We start from the raw sequence: 26,955 nt of genomic DNA, 5'->3' as shown, positions 1-26,955 counted from the left end.
GAACACCACAAAGAGAACAAACAAGCACAAGAAAAGAGCGTTTAACTAGGCCAGTAACAAGTACTTGAAAAGGTCTACTTTGTTTACATTCAGCTGCTTTCTGCTAAATAGTATAAATCATTCCTTATGAGAGTTCCCGTCTGCAGTGAGTTTAATATAGGACTTACCTCTGAATCTGAATAATCCACATTTGTAATGATGTACAAACGCACAATAAAATACCTCTGAAACTCTCACAAAAATAAAGAACATCTGAAAGCTATGGGCAATAACTCCTATCCTAATGTTGTTAAATGCGTCGTACGAGACTGAAACGCCAGAACCTAATACAGAGCCTACCCTACCTTGACATACATGTTGAATGCTTGGGAGAGTAATTAGTTCATACAGACACACAGCAAAGGGAAGTTATTGTCCTTTTATATTTAATAGGCAAACAATACATCACGGTCTCCGTTACAAGTCAGCGTTTTGAAGGACGTGGAGTACTTTCAAATTCTCGACATACACCAATCTAGCACTGGCTGTTCAAACACACCTGGCCCTTATCTGTAAAATTATAAATTAGACATCCCACCTACGTAGACACATAAATACCGGTGTGTGGCTCAGAGGAGCAGTAGATATGCTAGCGTTGAGAACATTACTGGCCGTCGCCTCGGTTCAAGCAATCTCTTTCGAAGATGCCGTTGGGTCGTATTGCTGTGAGTGGCGATTGTACGAGAAACTATGCACGACTCACAAAATGTGTTTTTGATACGCGTCATAGTATAGCGTTACGCTAGCGTACTATACCGAATTGAAACAAAAAGAAGCCTAGCTGCTAATTATATTTGTTGCATTGATTATTAACAACGGGTTTTTTGTTTTTACCTACGTTTTTATGACACGATTTTGGAGCCCATACAGAAACAAAATGCAGATAACACATTCACTGTGAATGCACTTCCCCTAATGAAGAAAAAAACGAGTTCTTCTTGCTTCACTGAAGAAATTAGTGTAACACGAAAGTGAAACGTGTCTTCATAAAAGTAATGTTTATAGTGTAGTTGTATATGAGAGTTTACGATCTGTATTGGCGTTTCGCAGTTATATCACTGTTTCACGTGGACAAAGCCACATTGACGCAAAGTGGCACGTCTCCAATTTTTTTTTCCTTGGTCTATTCTCTCCGTCTCATCTTCACATAGCCCTTCTCTAGTCTAGTCTATTACCCTGCATCCCTTGTGAACCACTGCTGAGGTGTCGCACTTTGCTGAAGACAGTTGCAGGGCTCAGTTTTCATAGCCAATCCTAAGAACCATCCATCCCCCCTCCTATCGTGACTGCTACATACAGCCTGAGATTATCATTCACCTGTCATGGTAACTGAGGTATTTAACGTATACCTGCGCGCATCGTATCGTCAATCGCGCACAGACATGACTTGAACAAGCACAAAATTTACACTGCCACTCAATGTGCGCGGCTTCAAAGATCGTCAATTATGAGGAAAAACAGCACGGTGTGCGCTTTAGCAAAGCGGGATGCCGAGATTCGTAGCTTGTGCCGCGAATGCGCGTGCATGTTTGACGTCTAGCTGGCCTTAGTTTCGCTTTACCAAGGCACGGCATTAGCCCGTAGACATTGTTGCCTTGCTTCAGTGCTTACTGCAGCAGCTCGCTTTACCAAGGCACGGCATTAGCCTGTAGACATTGTTGCCTTGATTCAGTGTTTACTGCTGCAGCTCAATTGAATAAGCAGGTGCTATCATACTAGAAGTAGTCGGTGCATGGTGAAACATCGTTGGTGCATGTTGAAGCTGCACGACTTTAATAACGACTTGTCACGTGCTAACACGACCCGAAAGGCGAAGAAAGTAAATGCGTCGGCGATTCTCTGATACTCGCTTGGAGCAGTCCGGGTTTTTCACTGCTATTGAGAAGTTTTCACCATGGCTTACAAAACTGTGTGCCGAGGCGCAATATCGGATGCTATCATTTAGTTGCGTACTGCCGAATTACTTCTCTTGGGCACTCAGACACAGCGGTATCGCCCGGCTTCTCCAACAACACGGAGCGAGAGAGCATGTGTAAAAGATATAGGGCGCCTTTGTTCCGAGACCAACAACTGTCTAAATAGCTCAGTCGAAAGAACAACGGTTGCCTGCCGTCATGTCCTAAGGGGTCAGGCGTCCGACGCTCAGCATGAAAATTTTTTCTTTATTTTTTATTTGGTAGAGACCGCCAGGTGGCGCCGAGGACGAGGAGTGCACGCGCGTTCACATCGACTCCATCAATCATCGTACCTAGCAGCGGTTAAATTCTTGTGACTGTCAGTGAAACTACGAAAATTGTGCAGGAAGATGTCAGGTACACGCTGACACCACCTTTTTAGACAAGCGATCCCAGTTTACTCTGAGAAGTGAAGACCTTCGGCAGAGCACGCCAACCCGCCACTCTAAGCCTCACGGTGAAGCGGAACGCGGAGTCCTGTCAGCCAGCTCTCAGCCCACGCGTCACGCTGTACCTGCCCGAACCCCAACGGACGACAACCCGGAACTAGCCCAGGCACTTATGGACATGGATGACCAAGGCATAGAAACCCAAGTGAGCTCTGCGGTGGACGCCAACAAAGATTTCCTTTCACCTGACGAGGTGCTACAAGGGGCATCTACTAGTGACGCGGAGAACGAGGAAAAAGACTCTGCGGAGGAATGCGACGACGAAGCCAAGAATGGTTAGTGGCAGGCAGCAATGTCATTGCGACAGCGAAAACGCATCAAGAAACAAGAACGCGCAGCCACTGATCGCGGCGTTGCTCGAGGCGTAACTGAGAGCAACAACTCTGGCACTAGAACGCTAGCAGAAGAGCGATGCTGAAGAGCATCTGAAAGGGGCCGACAACGAACGCGCGTGGCGCCGCTGCCCAAAAACGATATAAAGGTTATCTTGCGGCCCAGATCAGGGTTAGTTGTGAAGGAACTGAAAGCATACCAGGTTGCGCAAGCGATAGAACATGCGAGTGGTGACCCAGAGGCCTGTAACAGCCACACAATTCTGCTTCGCCTTCGCAACGGATCAAACATAATTATTGCAAGCTCTCTGTACGAAGATGTAGCAGAAAAGATCTTGAAGGCAAAGACACTGGAGCTCAATGGCACCAACTATTCCTTAAACACCTACTTATCTACTCCTGCTGGATACTTGAAAGGAGTGGTACACGAATTAGAACGTGAAACGCCAGAAGCTGAACTCCTGAGCCATCTCCGGGTGCGCACTCAAGAAGCGACAATTGTTCAAGCCCGCATGCTCGGACAGTCACAAACTGCAGTGATCACGTTTGATGGACCAATACTGCCGCGCTTCGTGTATTATTGCGGTGGCGAAATGCCGTGCGTGCCTTATCAACCCATATGGCAGTACTGTAAACTCTGCAAGAGCCAGGGACATAGGACGGATGTTTTCCCCACAGCAATGACAAAGGCGTGCACCAACTGCCGCCTAAGAGACCCACCTGAGGACCACACTTGCGATCCGGAATGTGCCCTGTGCGGCGGATTTCATCCCATGGCGGCATCGGAGTGCACCAAAAAACTCAAACGCGTCCCTCAAAAGGTCCGGTCACTGTTGTCGCACCAACACAGCACACCACAAACCACTGGCATACTCAAGAGACGCTGGTTCAGCACGGACCACGAGGACTCAGCACCGCCAGGCGAGGCCCATTCTAGTTCCCGATCCAGGTCTCGATCTACATCCCGATCCAGGCCCGGCTCTCGAGACTGCTCCAACTCCAGGAATGGTGACCACAAGCAGGCCCAAGCAAAGCAACAACAGCACAAGGGCAAGAAGGCGCAGAAAAAGAAAGCAGAGAACCAGGTGAGCTGGTCAGCAAACTCCTCCCTACACTCACACCAAACACAACTCACGCGCTTAGAACGTGAATTAGAGATACTTCTGGTGAGAATAGGTGACCTAGAACGCGAATATAGGGAACTAAAGAAGCAACGAACGCAGCACCCGCCACAAATCTCTATACCCGCCCAGAGTGGCGAGAAATTGCAGACGCAACCGAATGCAGGAGGCAACTCAATTATTACGTTGTCGGTGCTTAAATAAACAATAAAGGAAGTTATACCGACAGTTATAGAGCAAGTATTGATGAAGGTAGATAGAAAGCTTGAGATTCTAACAAGAAACTCCAGGCACAACACATCGAATTTATGGAAGCCTTGCGAAAGCATGCCTCAGGCATCAACATCAGAGAAAAAGCTGAGAAAATTTACAACAGGCCCGGTTTGTCGGTCATGAACCAGGAGACGCATAATGGCTAAACATCAAACGCAGCGGTCAGAAAAGTGCGAAATATGGCAGTGGAACTGCCGTGGTTTCCGGCAGAAAAGAGGGCAACTGTTGCAGCTGGTGGCGTCGCAACAAAAACCACCTGCTGTGATAGCAGTCCAGGAAGCCAGAACACAACCAAAATTACGAGGCTACGAAACTTATAGTACCGGGGACGCAGAATGGAAAGTTGCTACATTAGTCGATAACTCAATTACAGCAATATGTCATCAGTCCATAGAAGAGGCGGATATCCCGCATATCATAACAGAAATAACCTACAAAGGGAGCCATGGAAAGAGCGCCTTTGTACTTAATATCTATAGTCCTCCAAGACAAAAGAGAGCAACGTTCGACAAGCTCTTTCAAGAAACAGCAAAACTGGCGAAAGGGAACCCATTAATCATAGTTGGGGACTTTAATGCCAGGCATGCAAGCTGGAGATATAAGATGCGAGACACCAAAGGCAAAAATATCACAAGACAAATAGAGAAACTGGAAATGACGCTGTTAACTGACCCTGCAATATCAACGAGAATGGGCAACAGTGTATCCACGGACACAAGTCCGGACTTGACGATAGTAAAAAATTGCCACAGCGTGGACTGGTACAACACCCTTGAAAACCTGGGCAGTGATCATTACATACTGAGCAACACAATCCGCACCGGCCGAATCCGCAAACACATCGGCACAGCTATAATTACAGACTGGCATGCATATAGAAAATCACTAAAAGCGCACGTGACTGCCATAGACGACTTGGACGAGTGGTGCAAAGTAATTCGAAATGAAAAGCAAATGCACACCAAAACCGTCGCCAGAACAGATGACACCCTTGAAGTAGACGCTCACCTTCTCCACCTGTTGGAAGCAAGAAGAAACCTCACTAAAAGATGGAAAAGGCAAAAGCGAAATAAGAAACTCAAAGCGAAAATCAAAGAAATAACGCAGCAAGCCGAACCGTACGCTAATCACCTCACGACATCCAACTGGGAACATTTTTGCGATTCCCTAAATGGAACCCTAGAAACAGCAAAGACATGGAATATCCTCAGAGCCATTATTGACACTCTGAAAACTAAACGCGAAGGAGAAAAATCTCTGGAAAGATTATTGCACACATATTCAGGCACACGAGTGGACCTCCTTCAAATATCTATGTTAACTGTTTCGGCACCCGAGCCATCACAGCCCCCTACCAGGCTAAATACACTGGACTCCAAAACTTGGAACTGGATGCACCTTTCACGCATGCCGAGGTCAGAGTGGCAATCGTTAGCATGAAACGCAACACAGCGCCTGGGGCGGATCAAATCACCAATTCCATAATTCGCAACATGAATGACGAAGCCATAACAGCGCTTCTAAACTTGGTTAACAAACACTGAGTGAACGGCCCTATACCTCAGCAATAGAAGCATGCCGTAATAATTGTGATACCCAAACCAGGAAAGAAATTGGCAATAGAAAACTTCAGGCCGATCTCTCTTACCTCGTGCTTAGGCAAAGTGTTTGAGAGATTAATAAATACCAGACTTCAACGGCAACTTGAACAAAATAACTTGTTGCCAAACACCATGTTTGGTTTCCGCTCGAACCTTTCGACGCAGCACATCTTTCTGCTTTTAAAGGAGGAAGTACTAACAAATGTTCCAAAAGCAGGATAAAACATTGTCATGGCCATCGACGTAAAAGGCGCTTTCGACAACGTAAGCGATAAGGCCATATTAGATGCGCTAGCAGCGACAAAGTGCGGTCAAAGGACGTACAAATATGTAAAGAACTTCCTTACTGAAAAACCGCTGTTGTCATATTAGGAGAAGACGAATCCTATGTCTCCCACCCACCGAACAAAGGCACACCACAAGGCCCTGTGATCTCGCCTACGCTTTTCAACATAGCCATGATTGGTCTAGCCAAAAAACTGGAAGATATTCCCGACATCCGACACTCCTTCTATGCGGATGACATCACTATATTGACAACCAAGGATAGCTTAGCTGAAAAAGAAGAGCGGCTTCGACTGGCAGCTAAAACAATCAAAGATTACACTAAAGAAAGGGGACTACAGTGCTCAGCAGACAAATCGGAACTCATTCGGTTCTCCAAGAGTAAAAAACAAAGAACAGACCCGAGCCTCCGCCTTGAGGTCAATCTAGACGGCAATATTATTCCAGAGAAACTGACCGTTCGAATCTTAGGGATGTGGTTACAGTCCAATCAGTGATGTCTCCACACACTGCATATCCTTAAACGAACAGCTCAACAAATTGTTCGTATGATAGTTCGAATAACGAGCGATCGTGCTGAACTGAAAGAACAAGACGTGCTTCGTTTGGTAAAGAGCTTAGCCATCAGCAGTCTAACATACTCGCTACCCTACCACAACATGAATAGAGAGGAGAAAGAAAAAGCAGACAAAATAATAAAGATGGCGTATAAAGTGGCTCTGCGACTACCACGAAGCACTTCAACTGCGAAGCTATTAGCACTCGGACTTCACAATACATTTGATGAGTTGGCTGAGGCTCAAGTAACCACCCAGATTAACCTCCTGCTACAGACGCCAACCGGCAGAAAACGTCTTCAGAGGATCGGCCTCGGTGAACAAGTACAGGCACATGGAAGAGGTAAGGCATTGTCGTGCTCAGTCAGAGCCTGGTACAAGGTATGCCCCCTACCGAAGAACATGGACCCAGTTTTACATGCTGGAAGACGCAAAGCAAGAGCCGCTTACATAAATAAAAAGACAAAATATTTGAATACGGTGAGATTTACGGACGCTGCACCATATCAGGCAAATGCAAAGAACATGGTGGCCATGGTCACAGACCGAAAAGGAAACGTCACAAGTTGTGCCTCCATAGCTCAGGCCTCTATCGCAGAAGCGGAGGAGATAGTGATCGCGCTGGCAATCAAGGAGGGTAGGGAGCGAAAAGCCCCAATGTCAATAGTCACAGATTCGAAGGCTGCATGTAGAAATTAAGAAAAAGGTAGAATATGTAAAAAGGCCTTCCAAATTCTAACGAAAGCTCATAAAGACTCCCCAATTTGATACACCCAAACCACGAGGGCGTCACCGGGAACCAGTTTGCGGATGAGGCGGCTCGAGGCTTCACAAATTACCGAGCTTTCTTGCACACTGCAATAGAGGATCCACCTCCTCTACACCCTAACTTTAGTACAATTCTTCAGTACTACAAGGAGAATAGAAAAGTGTATCCAGCACCGCATAAGAAACTCACAGCAATGTAATCGGTGGCATTACGCAGAATTTAAACAAACACACGAACTTACACAGGCTGCATGTATTCTACCCCACAGCATACAAAAATATATGTCCGTGGTGTGGGGCCACACACACTCTGTTTCACATCACGTGGGAGTGTATGCATCTCAATGAAGAACACCACAATATGAACAACACAGAGGAACAATGGAAGGCGCTGCTGTCCAGCTCGGCCATTGTTGATCAGCGCTGGCTGGTCCAACGAGTTGAGATGATGGCTAGAGCCAGTGGAGCCCTGGAATAGGGACCCGACCATTTGGAATGCTCCGAGTTGTGCGCAAATAAAGTTTTCTCTCTCTCTCTCTCTCTCTCTCTTTCATTTGGTATAGTTAGTTTTACAATGTCATATCCTCGACGGAAGTACGTTGATGAAGCCGGTGGACCACGGCATAAAACACTTTCGCCTTTAAAAAATCAATATTCAGTCATGAAGAATTTTTGATTTCTTAGAGAAGATGTGGAAAAAGTGAAACACTTTGTAGGTATCGCATTTTGTGGTACAGTTCAGGGAGCATATTTCGCAAGCAATGCCGCAGCAAAGGTACATTGAGGGGAAAATTTTGAATTATGTCCCGCAAAGTACTTTAAGGGATGTGTTGTGCGGCCGCAAGTTTGAGAGTAGCATCTGGTAAATCTCCCGCAGCCACACCACCTGTTTCGGAGCTGCTAAAGATATGTCTTGAAGTACATGTGTGGCAAAAGTGACCCTTCCGTGCTATACGGCCTTCGAAGTTCCATATATGCGAAATCGCAGTAAGGTGATCACAGGAACCCATGATAGCAATACATCAAAATTGTAATGAATTGCCAGCATCGCGTCCGATTGAGAAGTTCTTATGGCTCGAATAAGGTGAAGGACTTGACAACCTCAGCGAGCTGTTTAACTGCCCGTGCCTCTTGCGGGTGCGCTTTATAAGACACTGACCGAAATAGGAATTAGTGAAGCTTGCAGTAAGTTGCGCAACCATGTGTACACTATGCTCGGGTGGTCATTGTGCTCACGCCGGTACATGAAGGCGATAACTTTCTGTACACTACGCATGACAAGCGCCTCAATCGCCGTCACTGTGCTTCAATATAATCATTCGTCCCATCGCTTGCGACAGTAACCTTTGTAAACCAACGTGCAAATGTGGCAAAATCACCACGTAAGGTTACTTCAAGGGCACTCTACCACATCAGTGGAAATGATATATTTTGTGCGCAGCATACATATTAACGTTACTAGATTAAACTCAGTTTCAAAGCTCCATATCTTCGCCAGCGGAGGAAGATGGGCCGAACGGCAGTCGCGAGAACTAGCGGCCCTGCAGTCTGATCTTGCACTACTCTCGGCGCATCGTCTGCTACAGCGGCGTACCGCGGCAGTTCGCTGCGCTGTTCCTCACTCCGGCTTCCCTGTTCCTCACTCCGACTTTTAACGACTCGTCATGCGCTTCCAGATGACATTTTCCCGTCGCCATTGTGGACTGGACAAGGTATCTTGTATACATTGGCCCGGATGTGTTGCTCATTGCAAGTTGGCTAAGAATCAATGTCCTCCTACATTTGCACTGTCTGCATTAGGTTTAACCTCCAAGTATGGGAAATTCTACGTGAATGAGCATTTTCAGCATGAAAGTTTCCTGACGACTGCTAGCATTTTAACCATTGTCCCCTTGCCCAGACGAAAAGCAGCCCCAAACGTCTGTAAAATCCTCAAACAAGTTGACTAGTCACCGAAAAAAAAAGACTTCAAGAAACGGTGTCCGTGCTTCACACTGTTCATCAGACAAGTCTTCTCGACGGCTACCAATTGAGAGTAGAGTGCAAAAAGTTACAGCAAATTTACCTCCTTTCGTGCAATTTACACCTTTTCAGAAGCTCCTAATTAGTTCTCTTGCAAAAAAACAAAAAAAACAAATATTCACGAACAATGTAAAACATAACCCTCACGTTCTTATGACGAATGGTATAACTCAAAAGATGCAGTGGCAGCCACTCCAACCTTTCAAGCACAATTCAAATGAGGTCATTAACCAGGTGGATTTCTTGAAAAGCCTATTGACGGTTTTCTCAATGGCTTTTAATGTAGAAAGAAGGCCGTGTAAAGGATGACCTAAGCAGTCTTCTTGAAAACCCCTCATCTGAATGAGTGCACTTTAGTTTGGTTTGGGCGCGCCTGCCCTAGGAGTTCTTGTGCGAGGTGCTAGAAGCCCTCTTTACACGTTGTCACTTTTTGAATTTTTTATGAAGATCACCCACATATGCAGCCCACTCATGGTGGGCCACTTACTGGTGCACTTCGCTGCACCGAGAAGTGGCACCGACATGTGCCACCGTTACCTGCTCTAAGGTTCAGAAATGAGAACACTGCAATTGAGAAAAATATCTATTGCTGGAATCCGAATTAAATGTAACAAAACTTGGTCACTGGCAAATTACCACCACACACATACATTTCTGTTGCTTAATAAGGGAAATATTTAATAAAGCTAATTATACACTGCTTTTTAGACAGCGCGATAGTTGGCAATTGATAGAATGTTAGTACCGACAGCGTTGCTCGTAGCGTGCATTTCGTCTTGCTGTTCTACTTCTGGCGGCTCCCATAAACTGGGCACTAAACACTTGAGGGGTGCCATGCGTTTAGGGGAGGGGGGGGGGGGAATCGGCGTCTTGGTTATGAACATTTTGGCTTCAATATATGGAGGGAAATTACTGGGAACAAGCACAGATGGGTATCGGGTGCGAGCTCCCACTTTCCACATGAGATAAAGACTTCTTGTCCATCAAAACATGACGGTAGTGCGTTACGATGCCGTCCTTCTCACACTGAACGTCATAGACTTTGCGTTTGGCAGTGAGTGAGCCTTCCATCTTTGCGGCGCAAAGCTTGGTAAAACGTTCTCAATTGAACTGGATTTCTCCAGAGGTCTGTCACGGTCAACATTAATTGGTGTATTCCCCATTCGAGACTAAATTATGACATGCAATTGATTCACTTTACTACACCTGACTAAAAAGTTCTACCATAGTAACATGGTCTTAAATTGTTTCAATCATCTGGTCACCCTCTGTGATGCGGGGTTCTTGTTGCTGATTTGTTTCTCCTGGTTGAGCCTCAGAGAGTTTTGTTAATAAGGACAAAGCCGTTCGGTTTCCAAGAAACACACAAAAAGTTTAATTGAAAAGTAAAAAGGCAAAGATTCCTCACAAAACAAAACACTTAATAAACAGTTGACTGGACATGACGAAACACATCTGTAAACACCCAACAAGAACGTTCAAAGTCAGTAACTAAACCTAACGTTCGAAAGGGGCTGAGTGATGGGAGTAGCGCAAGAGTATCGGTGCAGTCTCACCCACAAGTTGGTTTTCGGCGGTGATGAGAAACCGGAACGCCGTGACTCCTGCGTCAGTGCGTGGGCTGGACGAGGACGAGGGAACGCTGGCTGCTGGCGACACGTCGAAAAGCCCTACCAAATCGTGATGGTTTCGGCTTGAGGAGCGTGGACACGTCGGAGACGGGAGAACGCAGGCTGGTGGCGACGCGTCCGGGAACTAGGGTCGACCTAGTCAAGCAGCTGGGCGCACAGCTCGGGCCCGGAGCCCGACGGCTGTAGCTCGCCTGCCGGAACCGAAGTCCGCAGGCTCTGGAAAGGAGTTCAGGACCGGATGGCCACGGTCCTTTGGAGCGGGAACCCGACAGCAGGAGGCCCCGGCCGGTGGAAGTCCTGTAGGCTCGGGTCCGGAACCCAACGGCCCATCTTCAGCGCCCGGTCCGGTGACGACCTTCCGCTTGCACTGCCTGCCTCGAATTCCCCTTGCTCTGGTCTGCCCAGGCTCCTGCTTCAGCTCTGGCCCACTTGTCTCGTTCTCATTGGAGATACTACTGTTTCGTGGTGTCAAGCCATTGGGCCTTGAAATCTCCGTGTTCGCTGCCCATTGGATGTTTTACCTTTTGTTTACTTCACGTCCTGCCACGCATCCTCGTGCTTGACGCTCTTTAACGTCGTCATTCTTGTTTAAGCAGCACCGCACGTGCACTCTGGTATTTCTCCTTTTGTTTTTTTTTTTCCGTGACGCGCCCTTTTCGAAGGCGCGCACTTTGAACGCGCACCACACATCACATACGCCCCCCTTTTATTCAAGTTTTTTTTTTTTTTTTAGAAAAAAAAAACTGCCGATGAGTGCGCGTTCTGCACTACGTCACAATTAAACCACATATTTGCACCACGCAGTTCAACACATCACCGGGCTACAGTTCGCTACATCGTCCAAATGTCCACACTTAAACTTTAGATTCACCCAATTGCATTTAAAAGTTCTGAAACCCGGAATAAACCTTTTTACTACAAAATCGACTATGGACAAAGCTACTTGTGTCCGCATCTAAAAGTCGAAGTCCAGAAAGAGCTACCGGTTTTCTAACCCTACACTCAGGTTATCGCGTCCCAAACCAGACGCACTGCCCTTCTCGCACGTTTCGAAAGTAACTGTGGCAAACATGCTTTTATGCACTTTCGCTGAAACGCGTGTCTGCGCCCCCGCCGGCCACATGAACGCTTACCGGTCACAGAGGAACAGGGCGCGGTCTCGAGCCGTCGGCGTCGACACGAAACGCACTGAGACACGAATGTCCAAATGCCACAATCTCTCACACAAATGCTTTCTTTTAGTTCACCATCTAATGAACACAAGCTCGGGGTGCCCTCAGCAAGCCCAAACGCTCCGACAAGCGTGTGAGGTTCCTGGATTCTTGAGAAGGGATGCCGTTGTGCTCGGTCATTATACAGCTCATCTTGAGTGGACTTAATTATAGGTTCAAAACCAATCACGTTCTCAGGTTCAAGACCCTGTCTGGCATTCCCCATACCTACTATCGAGCCCACCTCCGATTCGATACTGTTTATTTTGAAGAGTGCTTCAGCACTCCCATCGTGTTTTCTCGGACAAATAGCAGTTACGCTATCCTGTGAACTAGAATCCCCTCTCTCTCTGAGTGAGATATACGTATGGTCTAGGACCATTGACGTGGTGCCTGCTGCTACCTCTGTCGGTACAAAACAATCAGTGGCCACTATATCAGAGCCTTCATGGCATTCGCTGCCATCTTCCCAATGACGTTCTAGCGCTCCTTCCATGGAGCTATTGAGAGGTAGCCCTACCCCTTCCCGAAATGTGCTCGGCCTTTGAGACGTTCTGATACACACCTCATTCTGAATGGAACTTCTTTGTTCCCTGCTATCGAAGCTTTGCTCCACCACATTTTCCACAGCTTCTAGGTCGCCCATATCCAGGCGCTCTTCTTCATAGGTGCTTGGCCTCTCAGAGGTCCCCAAGCAGCTAACGGAAGTACTATGTTCCCAGCCAGAGAAGCTTTCCGTCGCTTCAACAAACTCCTCATGACTCCTGCCTTCTTGGCTGTCCACCTCTCTGCCTTCCTCTATCTGAGCTTCTCGCTCCGAAGTAAGGCTGTCGCGAGGCTCGAGGCCAACCTTGCAGGAATCGACTTCCCTCCAGCAAACGCTGCTATCGGAGCAAACATTCACCGCTTGCTCGACCTTCTGCATCGCCAGCTGCCCCCTTTTCGCCATCGCAAGCTCGAGTCGCCGCTCGAAGTCCACCCTCTCTAATTGGAGCTGCTGCTTCAGTATGCGTGTCTGACGCTCTAGCAACACTTTATTTTCACGCGTTACGCGCTCTAGCTCCTCCTTCTTAGCTCTAAGCACCAATTCAAGCTTTTCCTTCGCCGCCTTTCGTTCTGCAGCCCGTTGCTCACGCTCCCTCTCCATCCGCTCCTCGTACCATACTCTAAACTCCGCTCCCGTCAGTCCCATTTTATCCGCCAACTCAATTAACTCCCACGTGTTCGTCATCGTGTTAACCGCGTCAAAAAATCTACTGGAAAAACAAACGACTTTGTCCTGTCGCGGATGCCAATTTGTGATGCGGGGTTCTTGTTGCTGATTTGTTTCTCCTGGTTGAGCCTCAGAGAGTTTTGTTAATAAGGACAAAGCCGTTCGGTTTCCAAGAAACACACAAAAAGTTTAATTGAAAAGTAAAAAGGCAAAGATTCCTCACAAAAACAAAACACTTAATAAACAGTTGACTGGACATGACGAAACACATCTGTAAACACCCAACAAGAACGTTCAAAGTCAGTAACTAAACCTAACGTTCGAAAGGGGCTGAGTGATGGGAGTAGCGCAAGAGTATCGGTGCAGTCTCACCCACAAGTTGGTTTTCGGCGGTGATGAGAAACCGGAACGCCGTGACTCCTGCGTCAGTGCGTGGGCTGGACGAGGACGAGGGAACGCTGGCTGCTGGCGACACGTCGAAAAGCCCTACCAAATCGTGATGGTTTCGGCTTGAGGAGCGTGGACACGTCGGAGACGGGAGAACGCAGGCTGGTGGCGACGCGTCCGGGAACTAGGGTCGACCTAGTCAAGCAGCTGGGCGCACAGCTCGGGCCCGGAGCCCGACGGCTGTAGCTCGCCTGCCGGAACCGAAGTCCGCAGGCTCTGGAAAGGAGTTCAGGACCGGATGGCCACGGTCCTTTGGAGCGGGAACCCGACAGCAGGAGGCCCCGGCCGGTGGAAGTCCTGTAGGCTCGGGTCCGGAACCCAACGGCCCATCTTCAGCGCCCGGTCCGGTGACGACCTTCCGCTTGCACTGCCTGCCTCGAATTCCCCTTGCTCTGGTCTGCCCAGGCTCCTGCTTCAGCTCTGGCCCACTTGTCTCGTTCTCATTGGAGATACTACTGTTTCGTGGTGTCAAGCCATTGGGCCTTGAAATCTCCGTGTTCGCTGCCCATTGGATGTTTTACCTTTTGTTTACTTCACGTCCTGCCACGCATCCTCGTGCTTGACGCTCTTTAACGTCGTCATTCTTGTTTAAGCAGCACCGCACGTGCACTCTGGTATTTCTCCTTTTGTTTTTTTTTTTCCGTGACGCGCCCTTTTCGAAGGCGCGCACTTTGAACGCGCACCACACATCACACCCTCCTAGGTTATTTATATTGGAGGTTAGAACTATACCTTTCATTGTGTGCTTTGATCATGCTTTCAAATTAGGTTGTTTGATAAATGACTGTATGTTAACCTATACTTACATTTATAATTGTTATGCATTGTATAATATTTGAACAGATAGCTTTAATGATCTTGTTTAGCAGAAATTTCGATGTTGGCGTTCCTGTCAACGTGTCTGGTGGTGAGCGAGAAGACATAACCTTGTCCATGACAAAAAAAAAAAAAAACAAGAAGCCTGCGAATAAAATAAATAACAAAACATTCAGTACGAGGGAGAATCGCTTCCAGGCTATCTGCGTGGCAATCTGTTGTTACAGCACAGAGGCACGCCAATGGTTGAAACTGATTCGGGAAAAAAACGATATGAATTTCATGTAGTAGAAGTTCTCATTATTATTGTGTCCAGCCAAAAAAAGTTAAGCCTTATGTTTACACTTCTTATGTTCGTGTAGTATAGGAGGAATTTCCTCAATCCACTCAATATTAAGTGGTAGAAGTGTAGAATCGCGTCAGGCGTCTAAATATGTGAAATGCGCAACGAGAGCGTGTTAGAAAGGCCCAGTCATTTCAGGGCGCTCAAACTTATTTTCGCATGTTGCTTTACGCATGCGTAAGGGCCCCTTCACTGATTCGCAAAATGAACAATTACGGTGCAGTAGGCGCATCGCATCTGTATTTGCAGTACAGATGCGAAGAAACTCCACGATACAGAAACTTCCACGATAGTTTGAAACAGCCTTTGTTGCAGTGAAAGTCGCTCGTTCCCTCACGGCACAGATGAGGCATACACCGAATTTGGAGCTAGGCTAGTAATTGAGAAGGTGATTCGCACAGGGCCCGGTAAGCCTATTGAAGTATAGTCTTGAAAACCCATTCAAGTGTCCTCCAGTTTCGAAATTGTTGTGTAATTGTTGTCACACAATATACATAATACTCAATGGCGTCACCTCTGCCATATCGGCCAATTGCTACCGCATGTAATAATAATAATAATAACAATAATAACAATAATATTAATATTAATATAATGGAAATATTTTTGATTTGCCCAACAATATGAATTCCTTCAGGTAATGTGCAAGGGTGGAAAGCAAATTTGCTTAAGATCGTTCGTCTGCTAGCCCATCACCGCTGAGCGAAAGAGATTGGAGGCCACATATATGAGTTTATCAAACTTCTTATAACAGCTTTTATGTTGGCCTATGCCACTGTGTAACCTTGTGTACACAGAAAATAAATTAATGACTAAACAAACAAACGAACGAACTACAGGTTTTCCCGCTCACTTTATTCCAAGAGCCAGCTTAAATAATCTGCACGCCATTAAAATATTCTGAGTGCCGAAGTATTTAATCCATGTGCCAAACATTTAATCCAAGCGCCAACATATTTATACCAAGCACCAACTCAATGAGGCCGCGTGCCAGTGAGTTTAATCCAAGTGCCACCGTGTTTAATCCAACAGCCAGTGACTTTAATTCAGGTGCCAGTCAGTTTAATCCATGCACAAAAAGCTGAATACGGGGCATAAACACAGCAGTGCGATTGAAATGCAGTTCGTACCGTATAAAAGACAATAGTCGGAAGGTAGAATAAATCATTATTATTGGTATTTGCCGATGGTATTCGTGAAAAAAAATTACTGCCGTGGTTCGCTTGAGCCGTGTTCGAAGTGCTTATACTTTGCTAGGTGCAAGTTTGTATAATGAGTGCTTGCCACAGGTGGAATAATTTCAATGAAAGTGAAAAAAAAACGCAGTAACATGCTATCGAATATTTTACTGCGCAGTGAAATTCAGTGTCCGTCACTAAAGGTCATAATTGGCTTCGCACACACTACAACATTACATGACCGGGACAGATCATATAATGCGAAGGACAAGCTTCGTTTATAGGAGTGCCGGAATACATATCAAGGTATCGAAAACCTGGCCGTGGGTAGTGATGGGTCAAAGGCAGCTACATAATCAAGAAATTAGGAGGCCGTCATGGGGCAGAGTGAATAAGAGATAATTCCAATATATCTTTGTCCTGAAGTCCACATAAAACGCAAACTGATCATCCTGATGTGGCAATGGAAGTTATATCTTACATTATTGTTGTTTGCTCTTATACTGTTATTCAAACAAATTTAATGTCTCTAATAATAAGAACGGTACTGATTGTTCATTTAGCTTGGTAGTATTATGACGTACTGGACCAACGTGATGAAACGAACACTGAGGAAACAAAATGATAATAACGCTCATTTGTCCTTGGGCCTAGTTTTTTTTCTGTACGTGTTTCTCTTTTTTTTACGCGACATTATGCCTCTCATCGCACATTGGAAGATTGCACAAACCCTGACGAAGGCCGGTCCACCGGTCGACACCATTGGCCTTCATCCAGATGAAGGCCAGACTCTAGGCCGAAACGTCGAAATAAACCACATTGTGACCACTCACGGAGGATCTACTGGACAATATGCAACGCTACGGCCACTCAGCCACCATATATATATATATATATATATATATATATATATATATATATATATATATATATATATATATATATATATATATATATATATATATATATAGGGAAAGCAAGAGTGCTTACTACTAATTATAATAATTCAAGAAATGCAACATAGCCACGGGGGAGTGTATTTATTAAAATAGAACTGTTTTATAGAACTCAGAGACGAACGTTCACAAGTCATCTTCACGCGAAGCGGAAGCCACGAAAGATAAATTGTGCTGATCGAAGGCCACGCTGTCCACGTGCTGTGTTTTTGCATGGAGTGGCCAGCCGCATCCACCAGCAAAGAACGCCTGCAGGCTGTGCTTGATATTGCCACCTTTGCAATCTGTAGGCCTCTGCGTCAATAGCTTCATCGAGTAGCAGTGGGCATCCAGCAACCGACCGACTGTGCTTGCACTGATTTTTACTCCTGGCATTTCTTCCTCCAGGGCCTCCTTTAATTGCTTTATTGTAAATGTGCAGTTTTTGTCAACAATTCGTCTCAAAGTACTCACGACGTCATCTGCAAACTTCCTTTTTGAACCCCCACCATGCTTTGATGTTTCTTTGCCCGTAGCAGTAATCGATCTTGCTGTTCTAATGTTGATGCCTAGAGCGTCGGCCAGTTGCTTTAGGTCACCGCCACGCTTGTAGACGCCCACAATCCTATATCCCTGTCGACCAGCGATACTCGGCTGTTTTTTTTTCTTTTTGACGAGGTTTGTCGGTGTTTCAAAGTGTGGTCCTCGTTTGCGTCCAGCCATGACTTTAAGCAAAGCTCTCTTCTCGTCTGCAATGGGCCCGTATGAAAACGCATGTGTTTCAAGCAAACGAGCTTCAGCAACACTGATTGTCGTCTGTTACATGAAAACCGGAGTATCTCCTTTGATGCTTTTATTCAACTTAATTCCACATAAGTGCGATTAAATGCAAGCGTAGTATTTTAAGTGGTTATTTCTGATTTTGAAAACAAATGAATGTCATCTGTCGGTCACTGTTCTCACTGGGCTGAGCACACGACTGCGAAAGCCTCAGCGAATAAGCAGCCAAATGCCGTCTGCTGAGCATACGAGGCGAATCTGTGCATATGCGATGGTGTACATGGTTAGCCGGAATAATGCAGTAGCGATGAAATATACGTAGACTAACATAGACCCTATGAGCAAATACATTTATTACCCATAAATTCAATTACTACTCACTGTTTTTTTTTATTTTGTATCTATGACACCAAAACGTGAAGGGAAGTAGCACTGCGCACTTAATTTCATAAGCACTAGCATGTATAGGCGAGAGAAAAGTTCTTCCTGTGACGTCATGTTTACGTTATTTTGACATTTATACTATATAAAGTGGCCAACTATGTGTTTCTAGTGCATGGATTAAACTGACTGGCACCTCAATTAAAGTCATTGGCAATTGGATTAAACATGGTGGCACTTGGATTAAACTCACTGGCATGCGGCCTCATTGAGTTGGCGCTTGGAATAAATAAGTTGGCGCTTGGATTAAATGTTTGGCACATAGATTAAATAGCTTGGCGTTCACATTATTTCAATGGCGTGCAGAATATTTAGGCTGGCACTTGGATTAAAATGAGCGGGAAAACCTGTAGTCGCGTGAAGTGGAGTCGTAATTGCGGGGGCCGCTGTTGGAGCCTGACCCAAAGCCAGCCCGCGTACCTCATGTAGATAAATCAGCTCCTCCTCGCTACGCCTCATACGTGACAAACACGTTTTCGTACAAGAAACTACCCAGTGCCAAAAACAGTTCGAGAAGTGATGTGGGAACACAGTGCAACATTCGTGGCAGCCGCTTGCGCGGCGCCGCCGCCGATCACAACACGCGCGCCCCGAGTCGCTGGAGCAAGATAGTACTGCAGCGCCACTAGTTCTCGCGACCGCCACACAGCCCGCCTCTCCGGCAGAGCTTTCAAACTGAGTTTATTCTAGTAACATGGATACACATTTGGTAAGGCAAGCGATGACTTTTCGAACAAAATTCTGACAATATTTCTAAACCGCGAAGATGTTCCATAGTCGTATCAACAACCTTAGACACAGAAGAAAGATGAATACTTTTAAGCTATCACTGCGACTTTTTTTACGTGCAAATCTATATTGCATAGGTTTCACGAAAAAAAATTGCACTTAAAGAAAGAATGAATCTGGAAACAATTACGTCACTTCCATTCCAACAAAAGGGTGCCTCGTCAAACAAGACAAAAAAGAGTTGCATGTACAAGCTGTTTGCGTTGTAGAAATGTCGTGAAACATCTAACCCCCTAAAAACCAGCTTTGTTGTACTAGGAAGGTGTAGGAAGGGTATTCAGGCTCACGGTAAATTCTTGAACGACCACTCTTTAATGCGCCATAGACTCTACAAAGAATAAACAAACTTAACACAATCGTCATTCGTCGTACCTAAGCGTCAAACACACACACGGGGAAATAAGCTATTGATTGTGAATAACGTTTCGGTTGAAAAAACAGCCTCGAAAAAGGAGCGAAAGTAGTGAAAGAATACAAGCTAATTTGCACTGTCTACTTCACCTTGACCCGCCCGCTTACAGTATGTTAGGTACCTTAGCTTGGTGATTATTTGACAGACCTCTCCCTGCTTGCAAACAGTGTGACGTCACTGTCACGCTCACCATCCCCTCCTTCGTAGCAGTAGCTGGTTGGCAAGAAACTTCCGTCGGCGGAACCCTTCTGCCTGGCAGCGCTGCGTCTGTATGCATTCCATCGACAGATATTTCTGTGCTTTGCTATTCTTTAAACTGACAGTTTTTAAAAGAAAGCGTTGCTGAATATGGCGCACAATTCTGTTAGGTTAACATTTGGAAATTTGCGCGTCGTAGGTGGCAGTCATACACATAATATACAGCTAATGTTGCCACTGGGACATGAAGTTTGAGCTTTGAAAAATAAAGGAAAACTAGCCCTAAACACTGCGCTACTGTACCATGCTCAGCCACCAGCGGTGCTGTTTCGCCAACCACCACCTTAATGTGAGCCGGTAACGTCACGCTGTGACGTACCACAGTAGAGGTGTATACGCTGGCGAGTTTATTATAAAAACGCGATCCAAAAGATGTGTTATCATTGAGAACCTTGTTTGTTATAAGTAATTGTACACTGTTAGTGAAAAAACAGCGAGCATTAAGTCAATAGATGCTCCATTTTTTTCAGACAGAGATGAAGACACAATGGAGGAATTTGTCACCTGCGTCATAAAACATTTTCCACCGAAGGTACGTAAGAATATTAATGGTTTAAATGGCCACTCACAAATTGTGGGCTGAAGCTTATTACATCAGTAAACTCGTGGCGCGACGTAAAATTAGTTCAAATTATTCTCTCCGCGTTGCATGCTGCGCCATGGCGTCGCCAGTGCTCCCTCCTCTGTGATTTGATCAACGTGTGTGTTACTTGAAACTATGAGCGAAAGAAGGGTAATTTTCCGAGGAGCTAGTTGCTTCGCTATAAGCACAATCAAACAATTTAAGCAGAAAATTATACCGTTAAATATATAGTTCATAATATTTTTCCTAAACATAAATGACTTGAAGTTCACAAAAAATCATTCTTTTTGTTGGTGGGAGCTTAACTTCTATCGTTCGAACTATTCGAGCGTTGTAGGCGCCAGTCCCACGCCCGCAAAATGCTTTGAGGGTTAGCGTTTATAGCAGGACACATGCTGACTGAAGCTTATATTAGTACAATGCCCTTGTTACTTAACACTAAGAAAATTTAGTTTTCGCATAAAAATTCTAGAAAACTTTTTGTGACTCTGATGCGACTGACTTTCGCGTAGCCGGTAATGCTTCATAACAATCCAATAAAATATTATATATTAAGAGAAAAGATCATGTTAGTCTTGTCTGAACAAAGTGTATGACAGACCACCTTTTGTGTATGTTAGTGTCACAATAAATATGCGGAAGTCTTCTTTAAAATTAGTGTTAAAAACTTGAAAGCGGATGTCCTTGGCGGAAAAGCCCTATTCAAGCAGCAGGAGACACATTGTTCTTAAAAATTTTTGTTTTGTGTGAATATACTTATAGGCATCATTGTTCTAAGTACATTTTAAATTCTTTTGAGTGCAAATACAACAATTATTTGTGTAACAGAATGGCGTTGCGTATCCTGAGCAGGTGGATTCAACAATCTGCCTTCTCACTACACAGAATTTCATCTTCGGCTGTTTCTAACGACCTGAATACCAGCTCAGGGCAGCTTAAAGCTGGCGCCAGGGTGCTGCGTTCGATAAAGCAAATGAAGCAGTATTTCTGAGCTGTCCGGTCGTTTAGTGCGCTGATTGAATGGTGACTACTACAAATTGGTCGAATAAACAAGCATATATTTCTTGGAGGTAGCTGCACACGTTCCGTCAAAAGCGCATTAGGCATTGTTACTTTTTCCATGCCTGTTTTCGTGTGACTCAATTAGTACCACTATTCTTGCTATAAATACTATGGGTTGCCTACCATAGTACTAAATACTATGGGTTACCTCTGTCCCTGCATACGCTAAATGAAGACTGCCTTTTAAAGCTGTAGTCATAGCTGATGTGTCAACTGTAAGTGCTGTGCCATCAGGAGGGAGCAAACATTTTGAGCCCTCCTGCCGGAGGAAATCCTAGCCTGCACGCGCATCAATCAAGCACATACGCGACATGCTGGCGACATATTGATACGTTCGGCAAGCAAAGTAAGCGAGCAGCATTCGTATTTCAGGTGGGCCGTAAAGTACAAGAACTAATGGATTTGTTTGACGGAATGTCATTTTTCGAAGCTGTGCAGATCATGTGCAAGGCATCGTTGGATTCTTCTGCGGCGATGGTAAGCGAAGTGATATCTAGAACAAAAATTTTTTCACACCTACTATGCACTACTGAGAGAGATATGATACATGCAATGCTTTAGGGTAGCAAAGCCGGATCATGTCTATGGCAATTTGGAAGTTTTGCGGTATGTCTACTCTCTGAATTGTTTGGCGTGTATTACAACCGGCTCATCCCACGACAAACGTCCCAGCCGTGTTGCAATTATCTAAAATGCACTAAATAGAATAACGCAGGTTCAGTTCACTGAAAGCAGTGAAATGCTAGAAAATTATGAAGAAAATAGAAGTTATGTGACGCAACCCTGCCACGGACGGATAGATGGAGTCGCAACAACGAGTATCCTGGAAACGATTTAAAAATTATCATCAATAACAACCACCTCATTCAAAAAGATGGTGCAGCGATGATTCAAATTGTAAGGATGTGCTGTAGAATTACCAATCATAGAGGTTGTATGAAAATACACTACATGTCACGCCTCTCCCAAATCATCATTTTTTAGGGTAACTTACATCGCCTTTTATGCCATGCTTCAACTTGGCAAGAACAAAAAAAATAAATGCAGCGATCTGAAACAAGTAAAAAACAATGCTCCTTTTAGCTGTACACGCATCAACAACAACTTTGCTAACACTCGAAGTGCATAATAGCCTGCAGTATTCTCTGCAAGCCCTTCTCACTGCGCAAGGGTGGCTAGCCAACGCAGCCGCGGGATGTCACGTGCCTCCAGCGCTTAAGCGAGACGCAACCATAAGCCATTGCAACGCAAGCGCTTCTACCTGGATATTGGATAAAGGCTACAATCTACTCGATTCTATGGAACACAAGCCCTTGACACCATGACTCACGATTTTATACCAACACCACGCTTCAGTGCTATGTTTGCCTAAATACCAAGCCACTTTGAGATAAGCGTCTGTCAATGAAGTGAATAACATCCATAATAGGTCATTGCTCTTCAAGTTAAGCCACAGGTATAACCCCCCCCCCCCCCCCAGTTAAACATCCCCTTGCACCTTCCTACCTTCTGGAAGATGTTGTTTACGTGTCCTTTGTAGTCCAGAGGAACGCGTTATTTCTTGATCCACGATAACTATAACACCTCGAAGCATGACTTTTGGGAATCATGTACTTGTGAAACACAGATTCTCATATCATAAGAACTACTATAATTCTTCCCGTTAATTCAACAACCTTAAGTACCACAAAACCTTTCGCGTGGCTTCAGTGTGTTATTACAGATGGCTATCCCGCAAGCCATCGGCCTAAGCAAGTTGTTTCATTACTTGGTACACTCACCCACACCTATGCAAAATACAAAGGAACGTAAATCACTTGGGGGACATGGCACTAAAACTTTTTAATGACGGGCACATTTAACTTGCATTTACTCATTATCGTACAATCGCACAAACTGTACACACGAAACTATCCATCTACGTAATTTTCGGTTAGAGGAGTGTAGACACCAAAAGCTTCAAAGTACGGACGCACTCATCATCATTTCCGTTCGCATCTGCAATCTCGCTTTTTTTAGAACGCTCTTCGGTTTTTTTCTCAAACTGTTGCCTTGATACATCTCGAAGAAGAATCTCTGTTTTCTTTTAGATTGGAAATTGAAATGAATGAGCTTTAATTCATCTGTTTTGTGTAACAGTTTTTCAGCATTCTTTGCAAGGACAGAAAGCTCATGCTGTGACAAATTTTGCGTGAGTTGATCATACGAATGTTAGTTTCTACCCTGAAATGTTGGCTGGGATATTTCCCACCCAAGGATTTGCTCCAATATACACGTACGTCTGTCTGTCTGGTATAGTAATTGTTTAAACTTCTTGCGCTATCACTCATAACACACTCACTAATACTTCTCTAGTCCTTGTAATTTACATGCGACCTAATAAAGCTTGCGTCAGTGCTACAATAACCATTTAGAAGACGTTATATTCAAAATGAAGAACTACAATGTCATTTTTTTACAATTTCAGTTTGATGACTTTATGACCATGAATACAGTAAGTACATTCCTATTTAAACCTTTAAATCCTTTTGCTGAAGAATATTGTAAATGTTTCAGGAATTGCATGCGCACTAAATGTTGAGTAATAAAATATTGAACATATTAAAGTTAAAATAAAGTTAGTCCAGCAGTTTCCTTCAAGTGGGCTGAGGGGAGAAGCATAGTTTTCGTGGCGTTATGGATGTTTGTATATCTAAAGGAGCCTTATATTTTCTTTTTTTTCCTTATTTTACCTGAATAAGTGATTCAAAGGTACTAAATCTACTGTATTATAGCCTACAACATGTACCCTGAATACAAGACAACTTTTGGCAATTTTAGTTTCATAGAAACTTTGTGTATTAACTGCATGAAGTCAAGTTGCGAGCCATACAGGTGTTGTTGACTCTAATACGCTTTTATGAGCGTCTCAAGCCGTAAAGAGAAATGCTACAGGGAAAAACCCTTGTTCGAGTCTTTGAATATTTTTAAGGCATCTAGCGGTGCTCTTTTATATTCGCTGTGAATATAGCGATGAGAAGAAACATGTATTTTGCTGCGGATCCACAAGAATATAATGCATCTGTAGACGAAGCATGTAATGCTGCCTGCGCTAAGGAAGCTGTCTTGAAGGGTTGTAGTACACATCTGTTCATCTGAAGGGACCCCTCATCAGGTTTGTGAAAAGTGGACAGACTTTACAGATAAGCGTGTGGCACGGCCAAGGCGCTGTGACTAGTTTCGGCAAAATATAGCGGCGAAGCACCCCATCAAAAGCAGCTGAAACAAAGAACAAATCGTTTAGCTGCTCAAAGACGATACAAAAACCTTGAGTGAATCAACTCACACGTGTGATCCCCTCCTACATCCCGCACTGGTTGCCTCCATATAACCTATAGTCAGTAGAAATGGATAGTGTTGGTGAACAGATTGTGCGTCAGCAGTCCACTTGCAAGAAAAAAAACACTACCACTCAGTTACACAAAGAAACACATTGGCAGGACGCTCGCTGCTTTGGCGTTTCTGCATTTTTGGTGTATTTTTGTTTCAGCGCCTAGTTTACTAGTGATACTAAACATGGGCCACCTGACCAACAGCGAGTAAAAATAGTACGTAAGAGTATTCTAGATGGATGTTTGCTAAACATCCATCTAGAACATTGTCGTTCTTTATGAAAGGGAACACTCGAGCACGTGACCTGAGCTCTGCGGCAGCTGCGTACAGCCCCAATAGTTGCTATATAAACAAAACATGCCTGGTTTTGGGTGTTAGCTGTCGCTAAACAAAAGCACTGGTCATGGTCGCTGAACATTCGCTGTGAGATTACGCACCAGCTTTCGTTGCGGAGCAGCTGATGGCGTCATAAGCGGATGCGCTTTCTTCACCTCTCGGTTCATGGAGCTGCATGCAGCGGCTGAAGAGCACTGGCCGTGGGCTCGCCCATGGGCTCCAGAAACGGAGGGAGGGGCGGTCAGTGGGGGCCGTCGCTTCCACAGGTTAGAAACCAGGCGGGGGGGGGGGGCGGGCATGCCCCCTCCCCCCGAGCAGCTGCTACGATTTCGCCCCTCCTCTTCTTGTCATCGCAATATCATAGATAGGTATGTACGCACACACACACACACACACACACACACACACGCACGCACACACACACACAAACACACACACACACACACACATATATATATATATATATATATATATATATATATATATATATATATATATATATCTGCTCACAAACGTAGCCCCCAATCTACAGATATACTTCCGGAGCCACTAAGCTCGCCTGCTCCCTTTAGTAAAGGATGACCATGAACATGTTACGTCATAAGGCGTTGCCTTCTGCAGTTATAGAAAAATGCGTCCAATGCTCGCACTTGTGGAGGTGGCTTGGAACACCAAAGCCGCGATAATCGCGGCCGTTTGTAGATTCTGCTGTTCACAACTTCTGCACTCTCGCAACTTCATGTCTTTCATCACGGTTGACCATCCGTGCAACCGTGATCTTAAACCACCATTGTACCTTAAGGATATGTGAAGGAAAGCCTAACCAAATGAATGACGCGCCTCACTGAGTGGAAAGCCATACCTCGCAAACCCAGTTTACAGCTATGTTTCTAACCAGTGCATGTTTTGACTCAAGCTTCTTAAGAATCACTGAAAGATGATCCATACAAAATAAAAATTGCCAGATATAATGGTATGCTGGAAAGTTTTTTTCACAGAGTTTCGTGCCAAGTACTCACACTGGTATTGTAAGTTATGCATTTTAATACTTGAAAATTGAATCACGAATAAAATTTTCAAGTAGCGTTTTCGTTTGCCACGTGCTACCGAGGTATCATTATATTTTACAGAATTAGGTCAAATTCATCGTGTTGAATACTTTTTTACAGTTTATCGAAGATTAAGGGAAATAAAGAGCTCTTGAGCAAAAATAACTTAGCATGGCACATTAATTTTGCAAATAAATCGAGCGTTGGTTATTATTTCACGAGATGCCAAGAGTCAGGGGCTTTACACATATGCGTAAAATAATTGCGCCTAATGACAGATTGAGCCTAGAAGTGTGAGCTTGCAACGTAATATCCTGGTACAACACGTAGTTCCTATGAGATAAAATATGAACCTTTTTTCTTGCAGGAGAGCGGAGAGGAGATTGACGATGTAAAAGCCAAATTATTGGAGTGCCACACGATGGTTTTCAAAGAATAGACGATGTTTATTCTGCAGCCCTCTGGTGTTGCATTCATGACTGCGACAAAGTCATATTATAAGTGTGATTCTTGTTAGGGCAGTCATTTTTCAACATTCATGATTTAAGCAAGGCAGCCCTGGCTGTGTAGCATGCTTTCCTTGCTTCTCATAAATTAAAAAAAAATCTAAACTATGTAAATAACACGTCAATGCAAAAACTGTGGAAAACAGATGTTTTGAGCGCCAATGTAAAGTTTTATATATATATATATATAT

At 44.7% G+C, this 26,955-nt stretch overlaps 1 protein-coding gene across 3 annotated transcripts; it reads left to right on the top strand.

Annotated features, from left to right (window-relative positions):
* Positions 1-612: 612 nt before the first annotated feature.
* LOC142817376 (uncharacterized) lies at positions 613-26,714 on the top strand. Of its 3 annotated transcripts, none has more exons than XM_075894403.1 (5): positions 613-704; positions 20,327-20,388; positions 21,874-21,978; positions 23,969-23,995; positions 26,626-26,714. In XM_075894403.1, the coding sequence occupies exons 1-5, from the start codon at positions 626-628 to the stop codon at positions 26,695-26,697; spliced, it is 345 nt and encodes a 114-aa protein (XP_075750518.1). In that variant the 5' UTR covers positions 613-625; the 3' UTR covers positions 26,698-26,714. The 3 variants fall into 3 exon arrangements, with proteins under 3 accessions (XP_075750518.1, XP_075750519.1, XP_075750520.1); XM_075894404.1 differs by having other exon boundaries at positions 620-704; positions 20,331-20,388; XM_075894405.1 differs by lacking the exon at positions 20,327-20,388 and having other exon boundaries at positions 629-704.
* The last annotated feature ends 241 nt before the right edge of the window (positions 26,715-26,955 follow it).

The sequence above is a fragment of the Rhipicephalus microplus genome, chromosome 5, assembly GCF_043290135.1.
Source record: "Rhipicephalus microplus isolate Deutch F79 chromosome 5, USDA_Rmic, whole genome shotgun sequence".
Classification (NCBI taxonomy): Eukaryota; Metazoa; Arthropoda; class Arachnida; order Ixodida; family Ixodidae; genus Rhipicephalus; species Rhipicephalus microplus.
Note: the sequence above shows the minus strand (reverse complement) of the source record. Positions and strands in the feature narration are given on the sequence as shown.

Bases quoted from the DNA above. Each gene is read 5' to 3' on its own strand.
- LOC142817376 (XM_075894403.1), top strand. From the start codon at position 626: ATGCTAGCGTTGAGAACATTACTGGCCGTCGCCTCGGTTCAAGCAATC. The intron at 21,979-23,968 runs GTAAGCGAAGTG...TTACAATTTCAG, and splicing joins TGGATTCTTCTGCGGCGATG to TTTGATGACTTTATGACCAT. The intron at 23,996-26,625 runs GTAAGTACATTC...TTTTTCTTGCAG, and splicing joins ACTTTATGACCATGAATACA to GAGAGCGGAGAGGAGATTGA.